This window comes from Ananas comosus, linkage group 13 (genome assembly GCF_001540865.1).
Source record: "Ananas comosus cultivar F153 linkage group 13, ASM154086v1, whole genome shotgun sequence".
NCBI lineage: Eukaryota > Viridiplantae > Streptophyta > Magnoliopsida > Poales > Bromeliaceae > Ananas > Ananas comosus.
Genome location: NC_033633.1, coordinates 10,251,163 through 10,277,356, shown reverse-complemented (window position 1 = coordinate 10,277,356; position 26,194 = coordinate 10,251,163). Strand labels below are relative to the sequence as shown.

The 26,194-nt window shown below is 35.0% G+C and overlaps 2 protein-coding genes and 1 pseudogene across 5 annotated transcripts; 1 reads left to right on the top strand and 2 right to left on the bottom strand.

Moving 5' to 3' along the window:
• LOC109719732 (protein GOS9-like) lies at positions 1-1,201 on the bottom strand. Its single transcript, XM_020246529.1, has 3 exons — positions 1,089-1,201; positions 624-818; positions 1-421 (listed from the first exon to the last, which is right to left on the bottom strand). The coding sequence occupies exons 1-3, from the start codon at positions 1,089-1,091 to the stop codon at positions 182-184; spliced, it is 438 nt and encodes a 145-aa protein (XP_020102118.1). The 5' UTR covers positions 1,092-1,201; the 3' UTR covers positions 1-181.
• Positions 4,830-9,999, bottom strand: LOC109719731 (putative pentatricopeptide repeat-containing protein At5g52630). Of its 4 annotated transcripts, none has more exons than XM_020246526.1 (4): positions 6,818-9,999; positions 6,631-6,732; positions 5,514-5,708; positions 4,830-5,037 (listed from the first exon to the last, which is right to left on the bottom strand). In XM_020246526.1, the coding sequence occupies exon 1, from the start codon at positions 9,967-9,969 to the stop codon at positions 7,168-7,170; it is 2,802 nt and encodes a 933-aa protein (XP_020102115.1). In that variant the 5' UTR covers positions 9,970-9,999; the 3' UTR covers positions 4,830-5,037; positions 5,514-5,708; positions 6,631-6,732; positions 6,818-7,167. The 4 variants fall into 4 exon arrangements, with proteins under 4 accessions (XP_020102115.1, XP_020102116.1, XP_020102113.1 ...); XM_020246527.1 differs by having other exon boundaries at positions 6,631-6,692; XM_020246524.1 differs by having other exon boundaries at positions 6,835-9,999.
• On the top strand, positions 21,214-22,118 carry LOC109719286 (annotated as a pseudogene).

The window sequence follows — 26,194 nt, the reverse complement described above, 5'->3', positions numbered from 1 at the left end:
TGGAGGAAACACACTAGCTTCAATTACTTCATCATTCTTTCGAAAACTAGATAGCTCATCGAATTTTATTTTCTCCGAATTAAGAAAGGATTACAATGCAGAAGGCCATTTCATCCTCGACTTTATTACATGGAACGAAACCCATAATCCTTTGCGAAGATGACCGGCATAAAAATCGACATCAGTTGGGCATCAGATAAATCCCGAGCGCATCAACATACACGCCGGAGCGTCCGTAGAAGCCAACAACTCGACCATTCGTCACAGGAACGGAGAAGGGAGTTCCTTCCTCCACTCCGAATGGCCCGTACTTGCGAACATTGGTAACAAAAGTGAGCGATCTCAGCATATTGGCGACGTTGTTGAATGGACTAGTGGTACCATTTACTGCAGTCAGGAACTCACCGGCTTGAAATACGATCTACAAAAATAATAAAATGTGTTGATTTAGAAAGATTGATGTTTATTGCTAAAATTTCACAACAGGAGTGTCGAATTTAAAATCGAGCCAAATTAGGTCGTGGTCCGAGGTCAAGCCTCATCTAAAGAGCCCAAGCTTGCCCTTATTTGATAAATCACTCAATTAAACCATGCCTTACAATTGAAATTTCTGACAATCATACCGTAGTGGGGTTTCCACCGGAACCACCCCATGGACCAGCCTGAACAGTCTTTCCATCTTGGTCATAATCATATGCCAGCGAATCGATCGCCTGACCGCTGCGAACAACAATTTTCGACACGCGTGTAGGGTTACCATCAATGTCGCGGGGGTTTCCTCCGTTTCCTCCCCATAATCCAAGCTTGACGCGTCCGGCCTGAACCAAACATAAAAAAACACGTAGTATATATTCAGAAAGATTTCATAGTTCTTTTAACTACCGCTTTCACCAATCATGATATTATGAATAAAATACAGTGGCAAATATATATATATGTGCGCTCTTGTCCTACAATTACTCATGTAACTAAAAAGTTTCAGAAACAACTAGTATTTAAATTTAGATCGGAAATATTGTGATAAATAATTATCTATATATATATATATATAGTCTCGACCACACCTAGCCAGAGTAGCAGGATCTCACCATTTTGCAGCTTGAAGTGATTGAAACTTGCACTTGTAATTAAATATGTAAGGAGTTGATGAACTCGGTGATGGAAAAGATAGGAGGTTTAGGTGCTATATATATAGAGGCCGAGGATGTAGGTGAAGATATATGAAAGTGACCATGTGATGCGCATGGTTTATATAAAATATTACATCAAACAATTTTTAAACTAGGAACTCGTGCATGCATACTTAATATATATATACGTCCAAACCGACTCTTGCATCTCATTTAATGTGACACTTAATTAAACCTCTGTAGCTACGTACCATGAATGTGCGGATTTATTAATTCTTTTTACTTCGTTTTCAAAAGAGAGAAAGGTCACAAGTCTTTTATGAAATGAACTCAGCTTGAGATATAATGTAACTAGCCTTCGAACTCGAAATCTCAGATATCAATTCTCTAACTTTTAGCCAATATGCTTAATACGGTCGGTCGCTTTTCTTAATTCTACTTTTTTACTAAAATCGACGTCTACTAACGTTCGAAAACCGAAAAAATTAAAGCTTTGTTTATATGGGGTCTTAAAATGACGACTCCATCGCGTTGGCTCCGGCGTGTCTCGATCGTGAATCTCCTGGTCTCATCTTTTTTCTATAATCGGAGTAAAATGATATTGAATTAACCACGTGATAATTTTTAACAAGAACTAATCAATTAATATTGATTACGGGTGTCAACTAAACTATATGGACGAAGGAAAAGTTAAAGAATTGTAAGATTCTTAATGTTGGATAATAATAATCGTGTCCTAAGGTGCTTAATTTGATAATTGAATTATTACTGCAGCGTAGTACTATTCTAAATTATCCATGACAAAAAGAAACCATATACATTTCCCGATGCAACCTATATATTATTATACATTTTCATTTAAAAAGGATCGATGGACTAGTTTGAACAATTAATCTCCCCTCTGATCTGTCTCACAAAATTTATTGTTGTTTGACCAAAAAAATTAGATAAAAAGTGATTCAAAAATATATATATATAACAACTTGTATATATTAGATTCACTGAGCGCCAATAAATGCGAATAAATTCACAAGTTGCAAGTAAGCAAATTTTTGAAAATTTAAGCAATTCTTTTAATTATGAAAGATCTGAAAGATAAATCTCAAATTTGACCATTTGAGTAAAGCCCGTTGGCAATTTGGATATCAATTCAGGGGTATTCTTAGGCTCTCAAAACCTCGCCATCGATGGATGAAAACGCTCAAATACTGTCGGATTTTTGATAAAATCTCTACTAACGTTAGGATTAGACCAAAAAATTTGAAAATCCCTATTAAATATGAACATGAAACCTCCGGCACCAACCCTCAAACTCTTTTAGCCATTATGCTCGGCACGGTCAGTCACTTTTCTTAATTCTGAAATAGGCCAATTTTATGTTTGGACGAAAATTGAATTATTTTTCAAAATAAGAAAAATAGTATTTGGATAAATAAAATAGAATAAGAAAAATAGTTGGTAGTTATAAATAGAAGATAATGATATTACCTCTTATATTATATTTTAAACTTATAATTTTAAATTTAAAATTTAAATTTTTAAATCTCATATTTAAAAATTCGAAGTTCTAAATTTTATATTTTATATTTTATATTTTATATTTTATATTTTATATTTTATATTTAAAATTAAATCTAAATTTAAAAATCAAAAATTTCAAATTTTAAATTTAAAAATTTCGAAATATTAATTTAAATTTTAAAATTATATATTAATTTTATGATTACAAATTATAGATTTATAAATTTTAAAATTTAAATTTAAAGTTTTAAATTTAAATTTTTTAAAAAATTAAATAGGGATAGTAACAACTGTTCCCATCCCTATTCCCACAGGGCTGTTCTAACCCCTATTCACACACAGCTTGTTAGATCGTTGGCGCTAACCATTAATCCCAAAAGCTCGAGCTGTTAGAAATACACAACCAATTCACTTAAATCGTACAGAAACAGCGCCCACGGGTCTTGATTGTGACTCGGCCCACCTGGCCTCACGCCACTTCGAACATGACTCGACCCAACTAGCCTCCCGCCACAGGGCAGGATGCTGGCCCATTTAAGCGAACACAGCTATCCCGTCCCTATTCCCACACAGCTGTTCTCATCCTTATTCCCACNCATTAATCCCAAAAGCTCGAGCTGTTAGAAATACACAACCAATTCACTTAAATCGTACAGAAACAGCGCCCACGGGTCTTGATTGTGACTCGGCCCACCTGGCCTCACGCCACTTCGAACATGACTCGACCCAACCAGCCTCACGCCATTTCGAACATGACTCTGCCCACATAGCCTCCCGCCACAGGGCAGGATGCTGGCCCATTTAAGCGAACACAGCTATCCCGTCCCTATTCCCACACAGCTGTTCTCATCCTTATTCCCACACAGCTATCCCATCTTTTTTTTTTTCGTGTGTTTGGGGATAAGGATAAGGGAGGAATAACCTCTTATTCCCCCATCCACCATCTATAATCAGAGTAAAATGATATTAAATTAACCACGTGAAAATTTTTAATATGCACTAATTAATTGATAATGACTATGCGTATCAAGTAAACTATATCTACGACGAAGGAAAAGTTAAAAATTGTTAGATTCTTAATGTTGGATTATCATGTCATTAGGTACTCCCATAATTGTATTACTACTGTAGCACAGTACTATTCTTAATTTTCTACTACAAAAAGAGACAATATTTTCATATGCAACCTATGCATCTCCATTCAAAGATGATCGATGGACTTGTTCGAACGTGCTCCGCCTTATCTCATAAATTTAACATTGCTCGACAAAAATAAATAAATAAATAAAAATAAAAAGTGATTCTAAAATATATTTAACCAACAAATGCAAATAAATTCATAAGTTGCAAGTGAGCAAATTTTAAAAATTAAAGAAATCTTTCTAATAATAAAAGATTTGAAAAATAAATGCCAAATTTGACTACTTGGGAAAAGCACATTGACAATTTAGATATCAATTTCGGGGCATCCTTAGGATCTCAAAACCGCGCCATCTAAGAATAAAAATGGTCGAATACGATAGGATTTTCAATAAAATTATATTCGTATTCATATTTCTTTATAAATGCGAATATGTGTCAGATGCTAAATTTTTGACAAATTAGAACATATTAAAAAATATTAGGACTTAAGCTTTATAAAGATATTTACCATTCACTATATTTAGAAGGACAGCTGTATAAAATTAATCCTTTTATTTAAAATATCACCTGATACAATGAATTTATAGAATGAAAATCATAACCAAAACTAAATAAACTATCAGTGAGGATCACAGTAAGTAGAGGTTCAACTTCAGTTAATATGATGAGGTGAGTTGATAGTTTTTGGATTAGAGAAATAAAAGGACATTGGTGATGTTTCTTGGAGAAGAGCTGTTCCATAAACAAGCCCCAATAAAAATAACTATAAGTAATTAGTAAATGCAATTAATGTATAAAATAATATGTTCACAATAAAGTAATCATATTAAGGAATTGATGGAGAACTCTATCATTCATTCAAGAACAAAATAGTTCATCCAATTTTATTCCCCGAAATTGAACAAAGGATAACAATGCACGAGGCCATTATATCCTCGACTTTATTACATTGATCGAAAGTCTACTCCTTCCGGAAGATGACGAGCATGAGAATAGACGTCAGTTGGGCATTAGATAAAGCCCGATGGCATCAATGTACGCGCCGGAGCGTCTGTAGAAGCCAACAATTCGACCATTTGCCACGGGAATGGAGAAAGGAGTTCCTTGCTCCAGTCCAAACGGCCCGTACTTGCGAACATTGGTGATGAAAGTGAGCGATCGACCTCACTACATTGGCAACTTGGTTGAATGGACCGGTGGTGCCATTCATTGCAGTCAGGTACTCGCCAGAGTCAAATACGATCTACAAACAAATATATATATTTTTTCAAAAAGAAAAAGAATATCATGTGTTGCTTTAGAAAGATTAATATTTCTTGCTAGAAGTTTCACAACAAGGGTGTCGAAAATCAAGCAAGGTTAAGTCGGGCCGAGCTCAGGCCCCATCTAAAGCGTAAGGTCGAACTCCGTTATGAACCCAGGCTTGGTCTTGTTAGTAGCTTACTTATCCCAAGCCCTAACTAGAGAACAACGCTAGATTTATCCTACAAAAGAGTTCGGCGAGGACCGCATTATTAAAGCAATATTAATTTTCCTTTAATTCTTAAATGTACCAACCCGACTTGGCCTTTTGATTGAAATCAAAATGAGAAAATTTTCAAGAGACAAATAATTCTCATTTGATTAATTGCTCAATTAAATCATGCCTTAAAGTTGATGTTTTTTGAAGTTTGACACACATGAAAATATTTCCAAGAACATACAAAATAAAAATCATACCTGAGAGGGGTTTCCTCCCGAACCACCCCATGGGCCAGCCTCGTATGCCTTCCCGTCTAGAACATACTCAAATGCTAGTGAATCGATAGCTTGACCGCTACGAATTACAATCTTCGACAGGCGTCTAGAGTAACCATCGATGTCGCAGAGATTTCCTCCCCTTCCGCCCCATAATCCAAGCTTGACGCATCCAGCCTAATCCAAACATCAAGAAAAAAAATATATACATAGTATCGTACAAGAAGATTTCATAACTCTTTCAACTACCACTTCCACCAATTAAGATATGACCAAAAAAGTACTGCAACAAATATGTGTGCTCTTACCTTTCCAATTATACATGTAAAAGAGTCACAAAAATAAGTAATATTTAAATTTAGAGAGATACTATCATGAAAAATAATTATCGAGAGTCTAGACCACTCATAGTAGCAGGAGCTCACCATTTGTAGTTTGAGTGGTGAAACTTGCACTTGAATGTAAGGAAATTCGATGATAGAAAAGAGGTATGTTTAGGTGCTATAAATATAGGCCAAAAATGAAGGTGGCCATGTAATAAGTATGATTTAAATAAGATTAAATCAAGCAATTTTCAAGGAAGTCATGGATATTGTATGCGCTACGGAGAAATTGCACGATTTACCTAATTGCTTAAGGATCATCCTGAGAACCTTGTCAAGGCCATCTTTGCATGACAGACCAAATAAATGCCATAATCTGGTCATACATTTAAGCCATCTTTCTAAGACAAATCTAATTGATACAAAGATCATCTCGAGTTCCTTAATCTTAACCTTGGGAGCACATAGACTAACATATGTTGAGACAACTAAGAAAAGTTTGTTGATGAGCACAATCTGGAAATCACAAATAAACGAGACAAGATTGTGAAATATGAACAGCTGAATTACGCAAAACTTCTGCATTGTGAAATGTAGATATATCTTGTTACTGAACTTTACAGAAACTTCAATAAAGGACCATTTTACATTTTAGAGCGAATAGTGTCAGACAGATAACTAAATGTCGCCCAGAAATTAAAATGAATTTAGGGATACATAAAGATGCAAAAACAGGAAGAAGAAAAAAAAAAAAAAAAAAGATCTTTGCATATTACCAAATTTAATCTAGTTGACTCCAAGAATCACAAGCTTGATGTGATTCTCCCAAGTTTGAAACCTGATTGAACAGTAGCAGCAGAAATCTTTAGCACAGTTAACTGAAAGAAAGGGAAGAGGAAATGCGTCAGGGTGTTATCAATGTTATCAATGTTCAAGTATATCATGTTAGATTCCTTCAACAACCTTTAAGAACAACTTACAACTCTCAAGTAGAATAGCTACTCATGAGGAAATGCTTTTCCCAATGCAAAAATAAATCAAATGCCTATCGTACACAATTCTACGGTATAAGAAATGCCAAGCTATGAGTGAAAACATCCAAGCTCTCATGGTCAATTCGCTTCCCCTCCCCAAAAGGGACCTTCTTTAAGTTATTAAGTCAAATGAAAAAATTCAGTGGGTAAAATCCAAGTTCATTCACGCTGAACTAACAGAGATCTGTTATATCTCGTAGGTATCAGTGTCTTTGCAAGAATATATATCAAGATCTGAGCAAAGATCCAGAGTAAATCTTTCTTAATTAATCTGTAGCATCACCAATAATCCCCACAAGAACATGCTCCTTCCCTGAAATGATGAAACCGATTGGTATCTCTAATAATAATCTCCCTTGAAACGATCTTAGATATGAACTTGAACACTGTGTGGCAATCTTTGCACACTCGAAGATTCTTCTTTACTCTAATAGGGGTGCCAGGTGGTGTACTAATCAATCCGAAAGCAACAGCCAGCTTCTCACTATGGTGAGAAAGAAGCAATTCCTTCTCACTTCTTTCCACATCATGAAGATCAACCTCCACCAGAGGAACATACCCAGCTTTGTTCATCAATTCACCCAATTCCTCTAGCTTAGCATATATCTCAGTACTCCTCTCATGGCTCTTATCTCCCACTATAAATGTGTGAATTTTGTCCTTCAACTCAATCCAGCTCATGGCGGGTTCTTTCTTAACTCCACTATCTTTCATCGACCTTCTAACCTTAGCTACATCATCCCACATGCCGGCTGATGCATAAGTGTTCGCAAGAAGCACGTGGGTCCCAGACTTCTCTGGCTCAAGCACAAAAAGCTTCTCAGCGGCTTTTCTGCCGAGCTCCGTGTCCCCATGAACCCTAGACGCCCCTAAAAGTGCTCCCCACACAGAAGCATTGGCTTCAAAGGGCATACTATTTACGAGCTCCATTGCGTCATTTAGTCTGCCAGCTCGCCCAAGAAGATCGATCATGCATGCATAATGCTCTTGAGTTTTTTCGATCCCAAACATGTCTTTCATCGAGTCAAAATAATGCTCGGCCTCTTCAATGAGCCCTGCATGGTTACAAGCACAAAGAACACTAGTTAAAGTTACATGGTTAGGGCTCACTCTTTCAGCAAGCATTTTTCTGAACAAATTCAATGCCTCCTTTCCATGCCCATGTTGAGCGAGCCCTCCAATCATGGCGGACCATGAAACAACTCCCCTATCGTGTATTAAAGAAAAGGCTAAGTTGGCATCTTCAATGCTTCCACATTTTGCATACATGTTAACAAGAGCATTCCCCGCAAAGACGTCGGACATAAAATGCAGTTTAAGCATGTGAGCATGCATTTGTTTCCCTTGCTCGTACGCAGATAAACTAGCGCAAGCATTCAAAAGGCTACTAACAACAAATGAATCTGGTTCAAGTTTCTTTCTCAGCATCTCGGAGAAAAGCTTTATGGCTTCCTCCCCTTGTCCACCCTGAGAGAGAGCTGTTATCATAGATGTGAAGGCTATTACATCATCAAGTGGACATTCTTCAAAAGCTCTTTTTGCTTCTTCTATTAAACCGCACTTCCCATATGCATCAATGAGACCATTTGCAACATGAGAATCTGATATCAAACCTTCTTTCATTGCTAGCGCATGAACCTGCTTACTCTCACTGATGACCTCTAAACTCGCCATGGACTTAAGAACAGCTGATAATGTAGTACGGTTCACACTAAAACCTTCCTTTCTCATCTTACTAAATAGACAAAGTGCTTCTTCATGTCGATTGCTGTGTGAGCAACCCGATATGAGAGCATTCCATGAGATTAAGTCCTTCTCCGGGATTGAATTGAAAGCCCTTTTTGCATCTTCCAAATGACTCGACTTTGCATACATATCCACAAGCCCGACGCCCACATACACATCGGAACTAGAATCGGCCTTGATCAAATAACCATGAATTTGCTGGCCCAAACCCAACATCCCCGCTCCCGCACAAGCCTTAAGAATGCTAGAAAGAGTAAAGGCATTAGGCAATGTTCCCGATGCCTTCATTTGCGACAACAAGTCCAATGCCTGGTAATCGTGCCCATGAAGAACACACCCGGCAATAAAAGCATTCCATGAAACAATATCTCTCTCGCAGATCCTCTCAAAAACCACTGTGGCATACTGGATAGCACCCAATTTCGCATACATATCTACCAACGCGTTGGCCGTGAAAGGGTCCGAATCGTATCCGAGCCTGGTAAGGAGACCGTGAATTTCCCAACCGCTCTGCGAATCCCGCGAGCCTGTACAGGCATTCAACACACATGAGAAACCAAACTCATTTGGCGTCGTCCCGTTGAATACCATCTCCTTAAACAACCTAACCGCGTCCTCGCACCGTTCATTCCTCACGTAACCCGCGAGCAGCCCATTCCAAGAAACCACGTTCCGCTCCGCAGTTTCATCGAACAGCTTCTGGGCCTCTCCCAACATTCTGAAATTTGCGTACAAGACGACAAGGGCGTTCGCAACAAACACGTCGAGATTGAAACCGGTGGTTACCGACAGGGCGTGGAGTTGGGCCCCCGCGAGGAGGTCGGAGGAGGCGGAGCAGGCCTTGAGGAGGGTCGGGAGGGTGAACTCGTTGAAGGGGACGCCGCAAGATCGCATCTTTTTGAACGCGGCGAGCGCGGCGGCGCCGAGGCCGTTGCGGGCGTAGGCGGAGACGAGGGCGGAGTAGGAGATGAGGTCCGGTTGGGGGATTTCGTCGAACACCTTGCGGGCGGCGACGGGGAGGCGGCATCGGGCGTAGATGGAGATGAGGTGGTTGCAGAAGGGCGCGGCGGAGGAGAGGCCGCCGGATTTGAGGAAGGCGCCGTGTGCTGCTGCTGCGGCTGCGGCGGCGGCGGCGGCGGCGGAGGAGGAGGCGGCGGCGCCGGAGGGGAGGGAGCGGAGGACGGTGGAGAGAGTGGAGAGGGTGGAGGGCGGGGTTAGGGTTAGGGTTTGGTTAGGGTTTGGGGAGGAGGGGAGGGGGAGAGCGGCGGTGTGGAGAGGGTGGGGTTTGAAAGGGGAGAAAGGAGTGGGGAAGAGGAGGTGGCGCCAAAGCTTCATTACAAAAACATATTTTCATGCTCACCAGTAGAAATATATAGATTATTTAAGTAAAAANCATTTGTTTGATTTGGTAAGAAAATAAATAAAAAAAAATTTTACGCTGCTTGAGTTTTCATTTTTAACAGCTAAAATTTTTTTAAATTTATTTTACAAAATTGTAAAAATATTTTGACAAAAAAGTATTTTCACGTCAAACAAGACAAATGAAAAAGTATTTTTCATACCTAAAATATTTTTCGGTTCATTTTTATAAAACCTCCTTTTGGTTTGCAGAAAATTATCCAAAAGCATACTTTTATATCTTTAATTTGTTTGATTGTCAGAAAAAATAGTTTACTATTTTTTTCCATATATGATATAAAGTTCTTTTTTTATTCTCTAATTTTTTCCAAAATGCGAAATATATAGATTATTTAAGTAAAAAAAAAAAAAAAAAGGTATGAAAAATACTTTTTCTATAAATAAATCTCACAACATTTCACAAACTATATAATTAATGCGTATAAGATTATAATGCAGTTAGAACTCGATATGCAGCCCAATAGTCTCTAACTTTGAGTGACATTTCGAGTTTTTTTTTTTTTTTTTTTTTTGAGAGAGATAGGTAGCACGCTACCCGCTTCATTTATTTCATTTAGAAATAAACTTAGCTGAAAATGTGAATCAACTAAAATTCGAACTTGGGATCTCGGGTACCAACCTTCAAGCCTTTTGTTATTTGCTCTAGGGACGGTCGGTCAAAGTTTAATTTATTAAATTTGCTGATTCGAATGTTTTGGATGGTTGTAATTTAATCGTGCAGTTCAATCAACTTGATCCTATGCTAACTTACCAATGATGTAAGAACTGCTAAAGCAATCTTCTTCTTTTTTTCTTTTCTTTTTTTTTTTTTTTTTGAGAGATAGATAGCACGCTACTCGCTTCGTCTATTTCATTTGAAAATAAACTTAGCTGGAAATGTAAATCAAATAGGATTCGAACTTGGGTCTCAGATACCAACCACCAAGCCCTTTGCCACTTGCTTTAAGGACCACGTTGTCACTTACAATCACCAGGATGACTTGGCAATGATATGGCGTTGCAGTCACTGCCACATCATCTCCACCTTGTGGCACATAATCTTAATTCTCTTCGAAACGAGAGAGAGCAGTAGAATGTTTAGCAAAAATTATAATGTCCTAATAATTTCACATCGGGTGGAAAAATAATTTTACTTAAAATATATGAGGTATATACGCTAGTAATAATAATTGAGTTTAAATATTTTAGGCTGGTGGTTTAGATCTAATGAATTATTATTGTTAGCGAGTCGGATTGGTACCAGTCAAAAGTGTGAAATAATACACCAACGAACTTGTCGGGGTCTAAACAGGAAAATCTAATTTGGACCCGACGACGAGGACGTCTGAAGCAATTTTCAAAGGCCAAGAATAGAATGGCAACACAAACGAGGACGTCTGAAGCAAATTTTTGAAGCAAATTTCAAAAGCCATTAGTGGCTCGAATTTTAAAATTGCATGAACCACAAATGAGATAGTAGGGGACTATTCTCATCAAATTTTTGTACCTGTTGGAACAAGGTCCGGCTCCAATGAAAGGTAAAGCATATCAAATTCGAAGTTCAACCTTTACTGTTCATTAAAAGAGTGGTTTATAATATACAAAACTATATCCATGAATTCCTCACAAATTTCTAGGGTGAAAGAGTAAATTTACAGATCATTATGCAAACTATGTATCGAGGATTATACTGCTACACTTTGGGGGACATTTAAGGGAACGCTTAGAGTAATCCTTTGCAAACTAATCTCCATTCGCAAATTATTGAAAATCCGAATTAAACGGTCCGTTTACAAATTTTTTTTCAAAAAAAGAGAATTATTCGCGAATTTTTAGGCCAGCCGAATTATTCACGAATATTTCGTGAATTATTCACGAATTATTGCTAAATTATTGAAAATATGAATAAAAAATTTATAATTTTTATTTTTAAATATAAATTATCTTATATTTTATATCTTATATTTTATATTTTATACCAAATCCGTTTTTTAAGCCGAATTTTTCAACGAATTTAAAAATTAGAAAACGAATTTTATGTGTATAATATTCGTACCGAATTTTTGCCGAATCCGAATTAACTAACTATGATCACCAGTTATTTGGTGTGATTAGCTAAACTTCATTCCAAAAGAGTGACCGCACATACTTCCTGAGTTGCTGCAGCTAATAAAATTATCTTATTGCAATATAAAAGTATGAAGAAGCGGAGCAAAGTGAAAATTCATAACCTTTAAAATATACAACTTCTTGAGTATAGTAGGTCATACATTTATATTGTACTAAAACATTGGAGGAAAACAACTCATAGATTTATATATCTAATACTTTAATGAGACAGTATGAAAAAATTATTCCTTCTAAAAAGAATAATATGGAAGAATTTTCTTTGGCCAATATTCTTATTGAGAAAAGAACAGATTATCAACAAATTAGGTTTCTTTGAAAAATAAATAGTTAAAATATAATATAATAATATTATTTAGTAAAATAAATTATGTTTAAAAGTAGTCAGCTGTATACTAATTTTCAACCCGAGAGGACGAAATAGTAGGTGCGTCAATTACGTTGAATCATCGTTCAAAAAATTGAATCAAGCCAATCGAGCCAACTAGTCTAACCGGGTTAATTAAAAATTAATAATTATAAACTTTTGAACAAATACGATCCAAAAATTTATGTTGATTTAAGATAACTATTAAAATAATCATTACGTATATTTGCATGTACTCTCAACTAGTATTTATAAACATATATAAATTTATACCTATCAGTTTGATTCCGAATGATTCTCTAATCTTTAAATTTCTTACTTTATCAGTTCGACAGATCTCAAAATATTGCCCAAATTTAATCAGCAATATATCAAGCTATATATATGGACAATTGTACAATAAATTTAGGGTTTGGAAAAGTGACAAAAATAGAAGGAAAGGAGAGAGGTTGAGAAAGTATTTTGATTAAAATGAAAAAGTTGGAACATTCTCTGTTTGAAGGAGTGTGGAAGAATTTTATACACAATATTTTTCAATAAAACTCCTACCAACTCTTATATTCGTAAATTTTAGTCAAATCACAAGAATATTTGATGTTTCTTGATTGATTGGGTGATTTCTGTAATATTTTGTGCTCTATTTAATTGATTATACTCGATTGATAACAATTGACTATAGTCAATTAATCATTATAAAATTTTAGAAATTTAGCAATTAAATATATTTTCCCAATAAATTCTGAATTTCAAAATTGGTAAGAATTTTCCTTTATTGTTATATAACGGAGAATCGCGTTCTAAGCACATTTCTATAATTTAGCATACACAGTTCACAATACAAAGCTAGCAAAAAATTAAAAAATTAAAAGTCTCCAAGAATCTTGTAAATAACAAAGTTAATGCAAAATTTTGTCTTAAATTTGTCATTATTTTTTTATCTCTTAAAACCTGCTAAAATAAACTTAAAAGGAAAGGCTCAACCTTCAAACCAATCCATTACCCTAGAATTGAAAGAGTACTAAGCAATGTACAAAATTTTATCCATGATTTTCAATTTAAGACTACTTAGGAATGCAAATGGATCCGGATTGGTGGAGCTTTCGTCCCAATACATCTTAAATGGAGCAGCAAGTAGGAGGTAATAAACGAATCGAATTTTGGAATAGGAAGCAGGACATTTTTATGATCAGAGACAAATTCGGGGTAGGAGACGGTAAAAGATTGATCTGCACCCCAATCCGTCCCACCATGCTTGGCCCCAAATAAGTTTATTTTTTCCATTAAAACATTATTTAGTTTTCAATGTTATTTATTTTTAAAAAAAAATGTAATTTAGAAGATAGTTGCATTTATGACACCTTCATTATTTTTATATTTATTTTAATTAAATAATAAAAATTAATTCTATTTAGTTTAAATTTAAATAATTTTTTAAAAAAAATAATTGGCAGGTTTGAATGGAGACATCAACAAAAAATGTATCATGCCCCAGAACGTTTCCCCGGGCATGCCGATAGACCCGCAGTATATATAGAAATTTTTCGTGTATACGAAGCGAAAGCAAAACCTGCAAACAGATATAAGCAACAACAAAAGGTATAGAGCTGCTAAAACTAAAAACTCATGTATACATAAAAGGCCCACTGTACATACAAACTCCAAAAGTACAATCAAAACTCAGAGAGTACAGCAAAACACCACCGTATGTACATGAAAACATCCAAAACTACCTCTATAGGGGTACTCTGCTAATCAGCTGACCGGAAAAAGTAGGGATCTAGCTCGCGGCTCTCTTACCTCGATCAGAATCAATAGCAGCAGCAGCAGACGAAAGCTTTGCAAAAAGGTGGCAACAACTGGGTGTGAGAACTACTGCAAAACAGAATAGTCTTCAGTGGGTACCGTCATCAACCCCAACGGCCCACCCACTAAGTAGTCTATAATACACGTATGAGCAAATAGGTAAAGATAGTAAAATAGGTTGGAAATAACTCTATAACTATATGTCACTATACTACTGCTATCCAAATCAGGCCCTCTGTAGATATAGAAATGTATCACTAGCTACAAATCAACTACACTGACCCAATCTCAAGGGACCGTCGGCTAGCCAGTCCAGCCGGTACTCAAACTACACCGCACACCGCACACCACCCACGGGGGTGGCCGGTCCAAGAAAACTGTCCAAACAAGACTGTTGCGACATCAACGCAAGAAAAGCCTCACTCTGGAGCGAACTCGTGGGAACAACCCCACCGAGTATGCAAGCGTGTGTCGAGCTCAATCAGGCTTACACAGGCTATAATCAACACAAATTGATCAAACCGGTCTAACAACCAAGGCTCGCGTGCTCTCGGCACAATCTGATGCAAGGTATAGGAATCTGGGTTCACCATTAGCCCCGACGGCATCCGACAGTACAAAATAGCCTAACTCTGCTGTAAAACGAGCTCGGCCCCTCAACACGAGTATAAACTCAACCTACACTAAACCAAGTATCCACGACGCACTAACAGCGGTGATACAAAAGAAAAACAGCTCCGCAAGCTAATTCTGTTAACTTTTTTAAAAGTGTCGGGTGTAGATTTAATGAGTTTTCTCTTAATTCAAATCTCAGTTTAGAATATAAAATTCATCTAAAATCATTAGCTTACACTCCAAATTCAGATTTCATATAAAACATACAAATCAATAAATTCGAGCTACTAACATAAGACTATACTATAAATATAAGCATGCTGACATTTTCTAAAACTTAGGAGGAATTTCGAAGTGTTCGGTCAATATTAACCCACTTCAAACGCTCGTCCAAAACCGGCGGGGAGTCGATAGAAGGAACCCCGCACAAGATTTGCCTCAACTGGAAACAACCCACGTGCAAGAACGATCCTCCTAAGAAGAGAAGAAAGGAACTGAGATCAAATCCTCAAATAGCTAGAGAGAGAGAAAGATGAGCAGCTATCCTCCTTCTGCAAGCTTCAACTCAGATATATATAGCTAGGGGTCGGTTGGTGGATAAACCCAACAACAAAATTACCAAAAGACCCCTTACCAACTCAATTATGCCGCCTGCGTATTGAGTACCGGTACCCGATACTCCGACAGCCACTGTGTACCGGTACTAGTTCAATGCAGTATCGGTACTTAGTCCCAGTACCGATACTCACCACTCAGGTATTGGTACTCAATACAAACTTCACAGACCCAAGAGTACCTCTGCGTTCGGTAAATCCTCTGGGGCACCGGTACTCCACCCAGGTACCGAGTACAGGTACACAACACTCAAAATCCTGCAGTTTACAGATTTCAGTATCCGAACTCCAAGTCTGACAGCTTCGAATCCGTTTTTGCGTCCATTTCGAGCCAAAACGACTCCGACTCGTCCCGACACCCTACAGATGTGTCGAGAAGCCACTAATGCTACAGTCTCTCAGAAAGCTAAATCCCAAAAACACTACAAAATGAATTTTTAGACAGTGTGAATCATAGGAAAAATTTTATCCCATCAAGAAAGTGGGGTGGATATAGCGGATACTAACCATTTACAAACCTAAAACCACTTATCAATAAGATATACTACTACAGTATTATGCAACACTATAAAAATCATCTAGTATCGCACAAAAATTTTATGAAGACGGTCCCCAAAGTGAGAAAGTCTCGCCCTATGGAGAGTGCGACAGTCTCACTCACCATCCGTCGTGCTTAATTTGAGATTCGTATAATCAGCATAATCGACGGTGGATGAAACTGTCTCACTTTAAAAAAAATCCCAACAAATTTGTGTTCTTTAGTACCGCAAGCAATGTTATCGTAACTCTGGCATGTCATGCATGACTAGATAGTGTAACTTCATGATAAGAGAGTGACAGGGTCACACAGCCTATGAAAGTATATAGATGCAGAACAAAGCATAAACTCAAAAGCATTATAAAACATGTTGCTTTTTTAATTTAGTATAATATTACATATATATATATATATATATATATATATATATATATCATTTCAAGCTTCTAGTTATAAAATTATGAAATATTGGAGGAAAACAACTTACAGTTTTGTATTTTTTTTTATCTTTCTACATTTTATTTGAAAACAGTTCCTTATTATCATTTTTTTTTAATCAATAAGGCTGTGTTTGATTTGATGTAAAAAAGGATGGAAAAAAAATTTTCAGCTGAAAAATAGTTTGTGCTCGTTTGGTTCAGCATAAAAAACTTTTTCCTGAAAAATAATTTTACATATTTGGATGAAAATATTCTCTTTCGTTTTCCGCACGAGAGCGGCGTAAAACGAAAAGGCGTGGAGCAAAAATCGCAGGTCACGGCCTCATGGGCAGTGTTTTCAAGCGGACCGTGACCTCCCTCTCATTATATATAATTTTATTTATAAATATATTAAATAGTTTTTTTTTTTCTTTCAACCAAAGAACTGTCATGAAAAACTTTTTTTTTTCCCTACAAACTAAACACTAAATGACGTAAAAAAATGTTTCCACCGAAAGTTTTACGTGGAACCAAACACACCTAAGAAATTTAAGAGTAACAAATTTGAAAGTTTCTAAATATACAATTTGCAGATATATGTAAAATATAATGATCCCATAGTACGTCAAAAAAATGAACGTTGACATTTTAATTATTTGTAACCATATTTTTTGAATTAAGGACATATAAAATTTCCTACAAAATAAAATAATAAAATCATAAATTTATTTTTCAGAGTTTTTAACTATTGTCAATTTATAAATATAAATCTCTTTTTCATTGACAAATTTTTATCCCCTTGAATAAATATTTTCTAAATTTTAAATTATATTTGATATTTCTAATACCACAGGTACCAGGGATCTCTGTGGCGGGTGGACAAGGAGTTATTTGCAATGATTAGCGGATTTGACAGTGTAGGGATTTGACTGCTCTAATTCAATCAGTTTTGACTTCATCTAGTATAAGGCCAAAAAGACTAGTGTGACATAATCTGTCACTTCTCGTTCATTGCACTCTTCTTTTTATGGCTTATGGCGAGACCTTCCATCTTTCATCTTTCATCTTTTGAGTGCAAAGGCTTTTGTTTTTATGGCTCATGGCGAGCCCTTCCCGTCTTTCATTGAGCCCTTCCTATCTTTCATCTTCCATCTTTTGTTCCTATATTTCATCTGCCATCTTTTGAGTGTAGGGGCATCCTCGCCGGCCCTTTCCATCTTTCATCTTCCGTCTTTTGACTGTAGGGGCATCCTCTTGTGGAGATGGTCTTCCTTCACTGCCATTGACAACTTCCCAACCTAGTTGAACTGGCTACCTTATTGATATCCGTCATTGTAACTTGGTATATTCTTCATCTATTTTTGACCGTGGAAGACCTTGGTGCCGATTCTAATAATCATATTACTTCATAAACTTACATCCGAAAGTCTTAAAAATTTGTAAAGATATTTGTTTTCAATGTTATAGCGAGATGATTAATAAAAACTAGGTAATCAATTAAGATCCCTAAATCTGCAGAAGATGGAACAAAATAATACATGATTATTGAAATTCTGCAATTCTGAATTTGTAATCTTTAAAATTAATCCAGCCTTATTTTTTTTTTATTCTCTAACAAAAACTTTTATCAGTCTTAATAATATCACAGAATTGGGAAGTGACAGAATTGCACTGTAAAATTAATTCTACATAACTTTTCATTCATTTTGTTACTATATTTTTAGCCAATCCAAATTAAAGAATTAATTAAAAACATAGCAAAATAGAGAGAAAAGTCAAAATAAGAGTCTCAATACCGAAATTTACAATCAGACATTGATGTGACCTAATAAAGAAACTATCTTTGTATTGTCTTCCCCATCTTTAAATTAATTTCTTATTTGATTACCAAGAAAGCAATATTTTTGAGAATTCGTCTTAAATCTTAACACCTTAAGCAGAAATTACTATTAGTTATAATTCTTTTAATAGCACATTACATTGTTATGAATGTAATTACCATATGTTAAGAAACAACAAAAAATTAACGACATCGGAACGATAATATAAGAATCGTGCTACACTGAATAGGTTCAGCAAGTGTAGCATGAGTCTATTATATAAAAGAGTGTCTTTTATAAACTTAATCATCACAAAAAAAAAAAAAAAAAAAAAAAAAAAAAGATTGACTAAATTATATCATGTTTGGTCGTTTAAACAATGTTTGATCCTCAGCTTTAAGATGGACATGATATTTTGGTCATGGAATTTAATTTCTTGTAAATTTCTTTCCCAAATTTTCTAAATTGCTGCAATTGATCAGCTCAAAGTCGAACAGATCATAATGTTTCACCAATGTAATAGTGATATAATATCTTAATTATTATTATATCACTAAGCATGCATTACCATATCATCACATCAATAACACAGTATCAGACTTCTCATTAGATAATTATTACACTACTTTTTTTTGAGAGAGGGAGAGAGAGAATTATGACAATCATATTGTTCTTGTATAGAAGAGAAAAAATAAATAAGATGTCCATGCATCCAAATAGGCCTCCTGAAAAATAGTCATCTAAACAAGCTATTCCATACTAAGTGCTGATATGGATGTCAACGGGTGAGAATACCCGAAGTTTTCGTCAAACTCGAACCCGAAGAGAGCGGATTTACCAGATTCTAAACGAAAACCCGAAAAATTTAGATTCGGATATGAATTTTGTCCCTACCCGACCCGAACCCTAATTGAGTTTACATTATATGATATATAAGAACGTTTGATGATGAACTTACATTCAAAAGCTTAAGCTGCTAGAATGTTTTGATAGACCCAAGATGTGGATTGGAATTAAATGGAAGGCAATTAAACAAAGCTAGGAGCCTGCTTGGATTCAAACTCTCCATCACGTTTGGGCTTAACATTCTTTGACAAACGCAAGATGTGGATATGAATTAAATGAGAGGCAATAAAACAAAGCTAGGAGCTTGGTTGGGTTCAAACTCCCCCACATGTCCAGGCTCATAGACCTTTTAATAGCTCCATGATGTGGATATGAATTAAATAGGACAAAATTAAACAATGCTAGGAGTTTCATTGGATTCGAACTCGCAACCTCTTTACTCTAATAACCATGTTAAATGATGAGAAACAACCATTTTCTTCAAAAGCTTAGTCTCCCAAAAGAATGGTGTTGTAACATTTTATATGCAACAAAAAAGAATTGTTAGGCATCTAGAAAATAAGAGAAATCTAAAATAAAGGAATGTTTTAGGACAAATAATAAAATATGTCAAGTTAAACTGGGTATAATTGTCATTAGGTAAAAATCTATAAAACATAAGTGAACTATAAACCATTTTGATTCGACTACTCAATCTTTCAAAATTTTGATCTTGGTACTCAACCTTTCAATTTATTTGATTTAAATGATTTAATGGCTCTTCGAATGCAAAATTTAAGCTAATTGCTTGCTTTAATAAAGTTATAGTTACGTAAATTGCATAAAATATACTAACTATGTACGTAAAGATAAACACCGCATTCAAATTTGTAGTTAAAGAGCCACTAATTGGCTCAAATCAAATAAACTAAAAAGGTTAGAAAGTAAAATCAAAATTTTTAAAGATTAGTTAGTTAAATCCAAATGGAGTTTTATACTTTTTAACCTTTCCATTATTCTTCTTATAATCAAATGAATTGACTATGGGGCTTGAATGCTTGATCTTAGGGGGAAGAAAGAGAGAGGAAAATGAAATCAGTAGTTTAGTTGATAAATCACTTTAGTACGTAGTTTTGGACATTTTAACATTAAATTGTCTCGCCAGTCCATTCAAACTTCGGTTGGGCCGACCAGGTTTTACTGCCTTTGATTATCTCAAATCCAAGGTTATGAGTTTGGTCCAGATAAAAAATAGTTAAGCGATCTGATCAGTTTGACCGGGCTAGTCCTACTGATTTTGAAACGTTGGATGCAAGACAGGAACATAGATATGTATTCAAAAGTGTGCCCTAAGATGTCCTCCCATGTAAATATGATGGTTTGAGATATAAATCTAACCTAACTAATTCCAAGCACCTATCCATAGAGTTAAAAACTTCTAGGAGCAGTTGGTTACCCCTAGCAATGTCCCAAAGTAAGTGGAATCTTTCTATCTTCATACTGGCATGTCGGGTGTGATTAAGTGAGATTCATGCAAAAGGAGTGAAGGTGCACACTTTTTGAACCATTGTGATTATAGAGTCTATATATAAAAGTAAATATGTGTATAGCTAAGTAAAATCTTATAAGGCCTTCAAACAAATAACTTCTTTTTTTTTAGAGAAATATAGCATACTATCCACTTCAGAATTCGGATTCGAACTTGGGATCTCGAGTATTAACTACCAAGTTCTTTGCCACTTGCGATAGGGACTGTCGGTAACAAATAGCTTCTTTGATTTAAGGTAGTCGTACTTGTTTGCATTTCTAATTATTATGATGATATGAAATATTGGAGGAAAACAATTCGTAACTTCATAACAATATAATTTAAACAACATACGAGTCAATTACAAAATTAAATTTCAAAATCAAATTTCAATTAGAATACCAATTTTAAATTTAAATCTTGATATTGAATTCAAATTTAAATTTAAATTTTAATCTTAATTTAGTAAGCTTTGCAACCATCAAAAAAAAGTCAGTAGCTCATCGAAGCTTCTATCTTTCTATAATGGATAGTCGCGTAGACTGCACCAAGAGCCACTTACCTGACGACTATCTGCTCACTATATTCAATAAGCTTCAGAATGCAACAGATAGAAACGCTTTCGGCCTTACATGCCGCCGCTGGTTCGAGATTCAAAATTTTCCACGGGGATCATTAGTATCCCACTATGATTATAACCCAAAAGTTTATCAGGCATACGCGCAATATCTACTGAGGCTTTGTATCCATTTCGCTCTATCGTTGCAATATCACTGATTCCGGTTTGGAAAATCTCGCCTATTCATGTCGTGGATTGAAGAATGTTATAACCGCGAGATTGGCACACTCGTCAGAGCATGCCCTGTCATTCATGCCGGTATGATCTCATATTGCCTCAGAATAAATGGGACCAGTTTCAAAAGATCTTCAAGCAATTTGGCTTATCTAGAATCCGATTCCTACATGCTTTCTCTCTTAAGAGGGCTTGTCAGAAGCCCCGAGTGGCGCGGGCTTGAGTACTTAAATGCATCGAACTTGAAGAACTGGGTGGGACGGGACGGATTGCATGTGATCAGCTCTAAGTTCGCCGCGAGACTTCGGTTCTTGAATCTCCGAATGTGTCGGTTCATGGCGATAGCTCGGCGGCCAGAATAGCGAAGGCTCCCCCGCTGCTCGAGGAGTGGAGTCTCACTTTGTGCCACGAGGTACGCTTCCCGGGCTGGCTAGCGATCGGCTTAAACTGTAAGAAACTGACGCTCTTGGACGCAAGTCGACGCAGAAACCTCTGCAATTGCAGGTTGCAAGCGTTGCGGGATGGCTGCGACCACCTCGAAGTTCTTCACACAAACGGTTGTGCGAAAGTTACTTCAACGGGGCTCGAGATATTCAAGATTATGAAGTATAATGTGGCAATAAGAATGGATGAATGAATTTCCTTTGACCCTCGTCTCCACAAATTATTTATGGAATGGTGGTTAAAAGTTCAATTCGGCTACTTCTTAGTGATAACAACAAGTTATAATAGTAAAATGACATGTTAATATGTAATTTCTGATTTGATTCTACGGCTCGGCGTGTTGTAGTAACTGTTAGTACGAAACACACCAAAACATTTTTAAGATTGTTGTTCATTGTTTTTTTTTTTTTTTTTCTTTGAGAGATAGGTAGCACGCTACCCGCTTCATTTATTTCATTTAGAAATAAACTTAGCTGTAAATGTGAATCAATTAGGATTCGAACTTGGGTCTCGGGTACCAACCACCAAGCCCTTTGCCACTTGCTCTAGGGACGGTCGGTATTGTTATTCATTGTTGATCCTGCTGTTTATTCGGGATTTTGTTAATTGCGGGATAATAACATGCGAAGGAACAAATTCAAATATTTTTCGGCTAAATTTTTATAGTTGTATTTTGCATTGGAGTTGAGAACGCTGTATTTTGCATTGGAGTTGAGAACGCTCGTAATTTTTTAGCTATTAGATCGCCTCAACATCCATACAATACTAGTAAAAGAGACTTAACAAGATACACTTATAATAATCTTGTACAGATCTTGAGGTGATCTGACGACTAAAAAGTTATAAACATGTTGAGTCCACTCTTAGCATTGAATCTGGTATGAGTAATTGGTTTTGAGAGATAATGAAATATTCTTTTACTAGGATCTTATTAAGATCCTGATTTGTGCTCTATCATTTTTATGGTTGTATTTCGCATTGGAGTTGAGAACGTGTTCGTAATTTTTTAGCTGTTGGATCGCCTCAACATTTATATAGCACTAGCAAAAGAGACTTAACGGGATACACTATTAATAGTCTTGCATGGATCTTGAGGCAATTTGACGACTAAAAAATTACAAGCACGTTGAGTCAAACTCTTAGCATTGAATTGAAGCAAATAGGAATTCTTGCAATGGCAGACGGAATGAAGAAATCAAGAAAGAATAAAAAAATAATTCCTACGAAGGGTTTTGATCAATTTGTTAAAAAATATTTCAAATAGTAGCGAACAGCTATGATCAACCTGTTAAAAAAATATATTTCTATCTATCTATAAATTCAATTCTACGGACGGCTATGATTAATCTGTTAAAAGATTTATCAAATAAAGATTAATATGTTAAAAAATAATATTCCTATCCATCTTATTTACATTATTTATTTTGTTACGTTATTTGTTTGCGTAAGAAAAGAGAAATTAAAATTCTTTCTGTGCCAAAAATTACGTATGTCGTGAAACCCAAATTCAAAGTACGTGTTTTTATTAATTTTAAAGTAAATATAAATTAAATTTTGATGTTTTTAGTTTTAAACATATACTTGAATTTTAAATTCATCATAATTCAAAAAATATATAAAAATATTCAATATATATAAAAAAATAATATAGCATATTGGAGATATTTCTAATAAAATATTATATATAAACTTATAAAATATATAATTTTTATTGTAAATTTTTAGATAAATATTATTCGCAATTTTATTTTGATTTGAAATAAATTAAAATAATTGTTATATACATTTGCACGTACATTCAAATAGTATTTATAAACATGTATAAATTTATACCTATCGGTTTGATTCCGAATGATTCTCTGATCCAAAAATTTAATCACATGACATCGAGCAGGACTACGGACAATTGTGCAATAAATTTATGGTTTTGAAAAGTGACAAAAATAGGAGAAAAGGAGAGAGATTCAGAAAGTATTTTGATGAAAGATGAAAAAGTTGGAATATTCTCTGTTTGAAGGAATTTGTTCTATTTTAGTATTAGAATTGTTAAATTGATATATTTTGTTTTCATTATTCTTGTGTTGAGAACAGTATTTTCCGTCATTATTCATGTGTTGAGAGCAAAGTTTTTGTAGAAAAATTTTATGCACAATATTTTTTCCATTACTTGTGAATTTTAGTTAAATCATGTAAATTTTTTATGTTCCTGATTGGGTAATTCTATAATGTTTTGTGGTTTATTTAATTGATTGTACACAATTAATAATAATTGACTATAGTCGATCAATCATTAGAAAACTTTAGAAATAATTTTTTTTCCAAATAAATTCCAAATTTGAAAATTGATAAGAAATTTCTTTCATTATGCAAGATTTTGTCTTAAATTTGTCGCAATCCATTATCCGGGATTGAAAGAGCAGTAAGCAATGTACAATACCGTATCCAACATTTTTGACTGAGTAAATTCAATTTAAGACTACTTAGGGAAGCAAATGGATCTGGGTTGGGGATCCTAAAAACAGAGCAGTAAGCGAGAATCAATAAACGAATTTCGGGGTAAGAAGCGGGACATTCTTTTATGATTTGAGGCGAATTCGGGGCAGAAGATGGTAAAAGAATTGATCCGCCCCCAATCCCTCTCGCCAAGCCCTGCCTCAAATAAGTTTTTTTTTTTTTTGTAAAAACATTATTTAGTTTTAAATGTTATTTACTTCTACTGTAATTTAAAAGATAGTTGCATTTACGGTACTTTCATTATTTTTAAATTTATTTTAATTGAAATGATAAAATTTAATTCTATTTAGTTTAAATTTAAATAAACTTAAAAAAAAAAAAAGTTGGTAATCCTTATTTGAGATACCAACAGAAACTAAATTTTTAGACATTACGGATCATGGGATAACTATTTTATTCTGTCGCAAAAGCGGGACAGACATAGCGGATTTGCACCATGGAACAGTCTCATTTTAAAAACAAATATCAACAAAATTTGTGTCCCTTGGTACCCGCAAGCAAAGTTGTCATAACTGTGGCATGTCATTTTTTGCGATTAGGTAGGTAACCTCATAACAAGAGAGTGAGGGTGTCACACGGCCTATAAAAGTATATGAATCCAGAAAAGTATATGTTTTATAAAAGCATTATAAAACATGTTAGCTTTTTCAATTTAGCATGCTATTACATATATATATATATCATTTTGAGCTTCTAGTTACAAAATTATGAAATATTGGAGGAAAACAACTTACAGATTTATATTTCAAATCATTCTACATTTTATTTGAACAAAGTTAGTTGTGATCATTTTTTTTAATAAGCACGAAATTTAAGAGTAATAAATTCGAAAGTTTCTAAATACGCAATTTGAAGATATATTTAAAATATAATAATTCCATCTAACAAAATATAGTGCGTCAAAAAGAGATGGTGGCATTCTAATTGTTAAAAGTGATGGTGACATTCTAATTGTCTTTAACTATGTTTTTTGAATTAAGAACTTTATCAGTCGGAGGAGGAAGCAATATTGCAGCGCCTCCCTGATGGATATCTAAAATCAAATTAAAGAGGAAAAAAAACACAATATTGTTATGTGAAAAAATTTGTATATTAATTCTCTCTAAACTAGAATGTTTTTAAAAGAGCCAATAAAACCCCTATTTATAACCTTCAGATTTACAAGAAAATAAGAACAAAATGTTTGAAAATAATATCTTTATCCTTATCCAAATTGGCTCTATTCTTATCCCATTTAGTTTAACAATTTGACTCTTCTTCTGATACACTGAAACCATCTCGATTCTTATCCTAACCGAAATAGTTCGTTCAAACCATCTCAATTCTTATCCTAACCGAATTATCTAGAAAAGAAATTTTGTAAATTTTCGATACCATTTACCGAGTGATCGAAAGTATTCAAATCAATGATTTTTAACTGTTAATGTATTTCATTTGCAAATTTAATGGTATAGAAGTATTCAACTTAGATAAAATTTTAATAGAACAAATTTTAGTACGCAACATATTTTCAAGTTTACGGAGCCTACAATACATATACATTTAACAAATTAAAAACAAAAATTAAAAAAAAAAACCTATTCTCATACTTACTGATGTTAAACTATTGGGGCTTGACAAGCTGAGTTTGTTCTCTAAGGGCTTTTTTTGCAAACAGCCCCCTAACTAATTTTTTTTTAAAAATTGGTCCTATCAAAAATTTATTTGCAAAAATAGCCCTGGTCCCACCACGTCAGCGCCACGTCAGCGCCACGC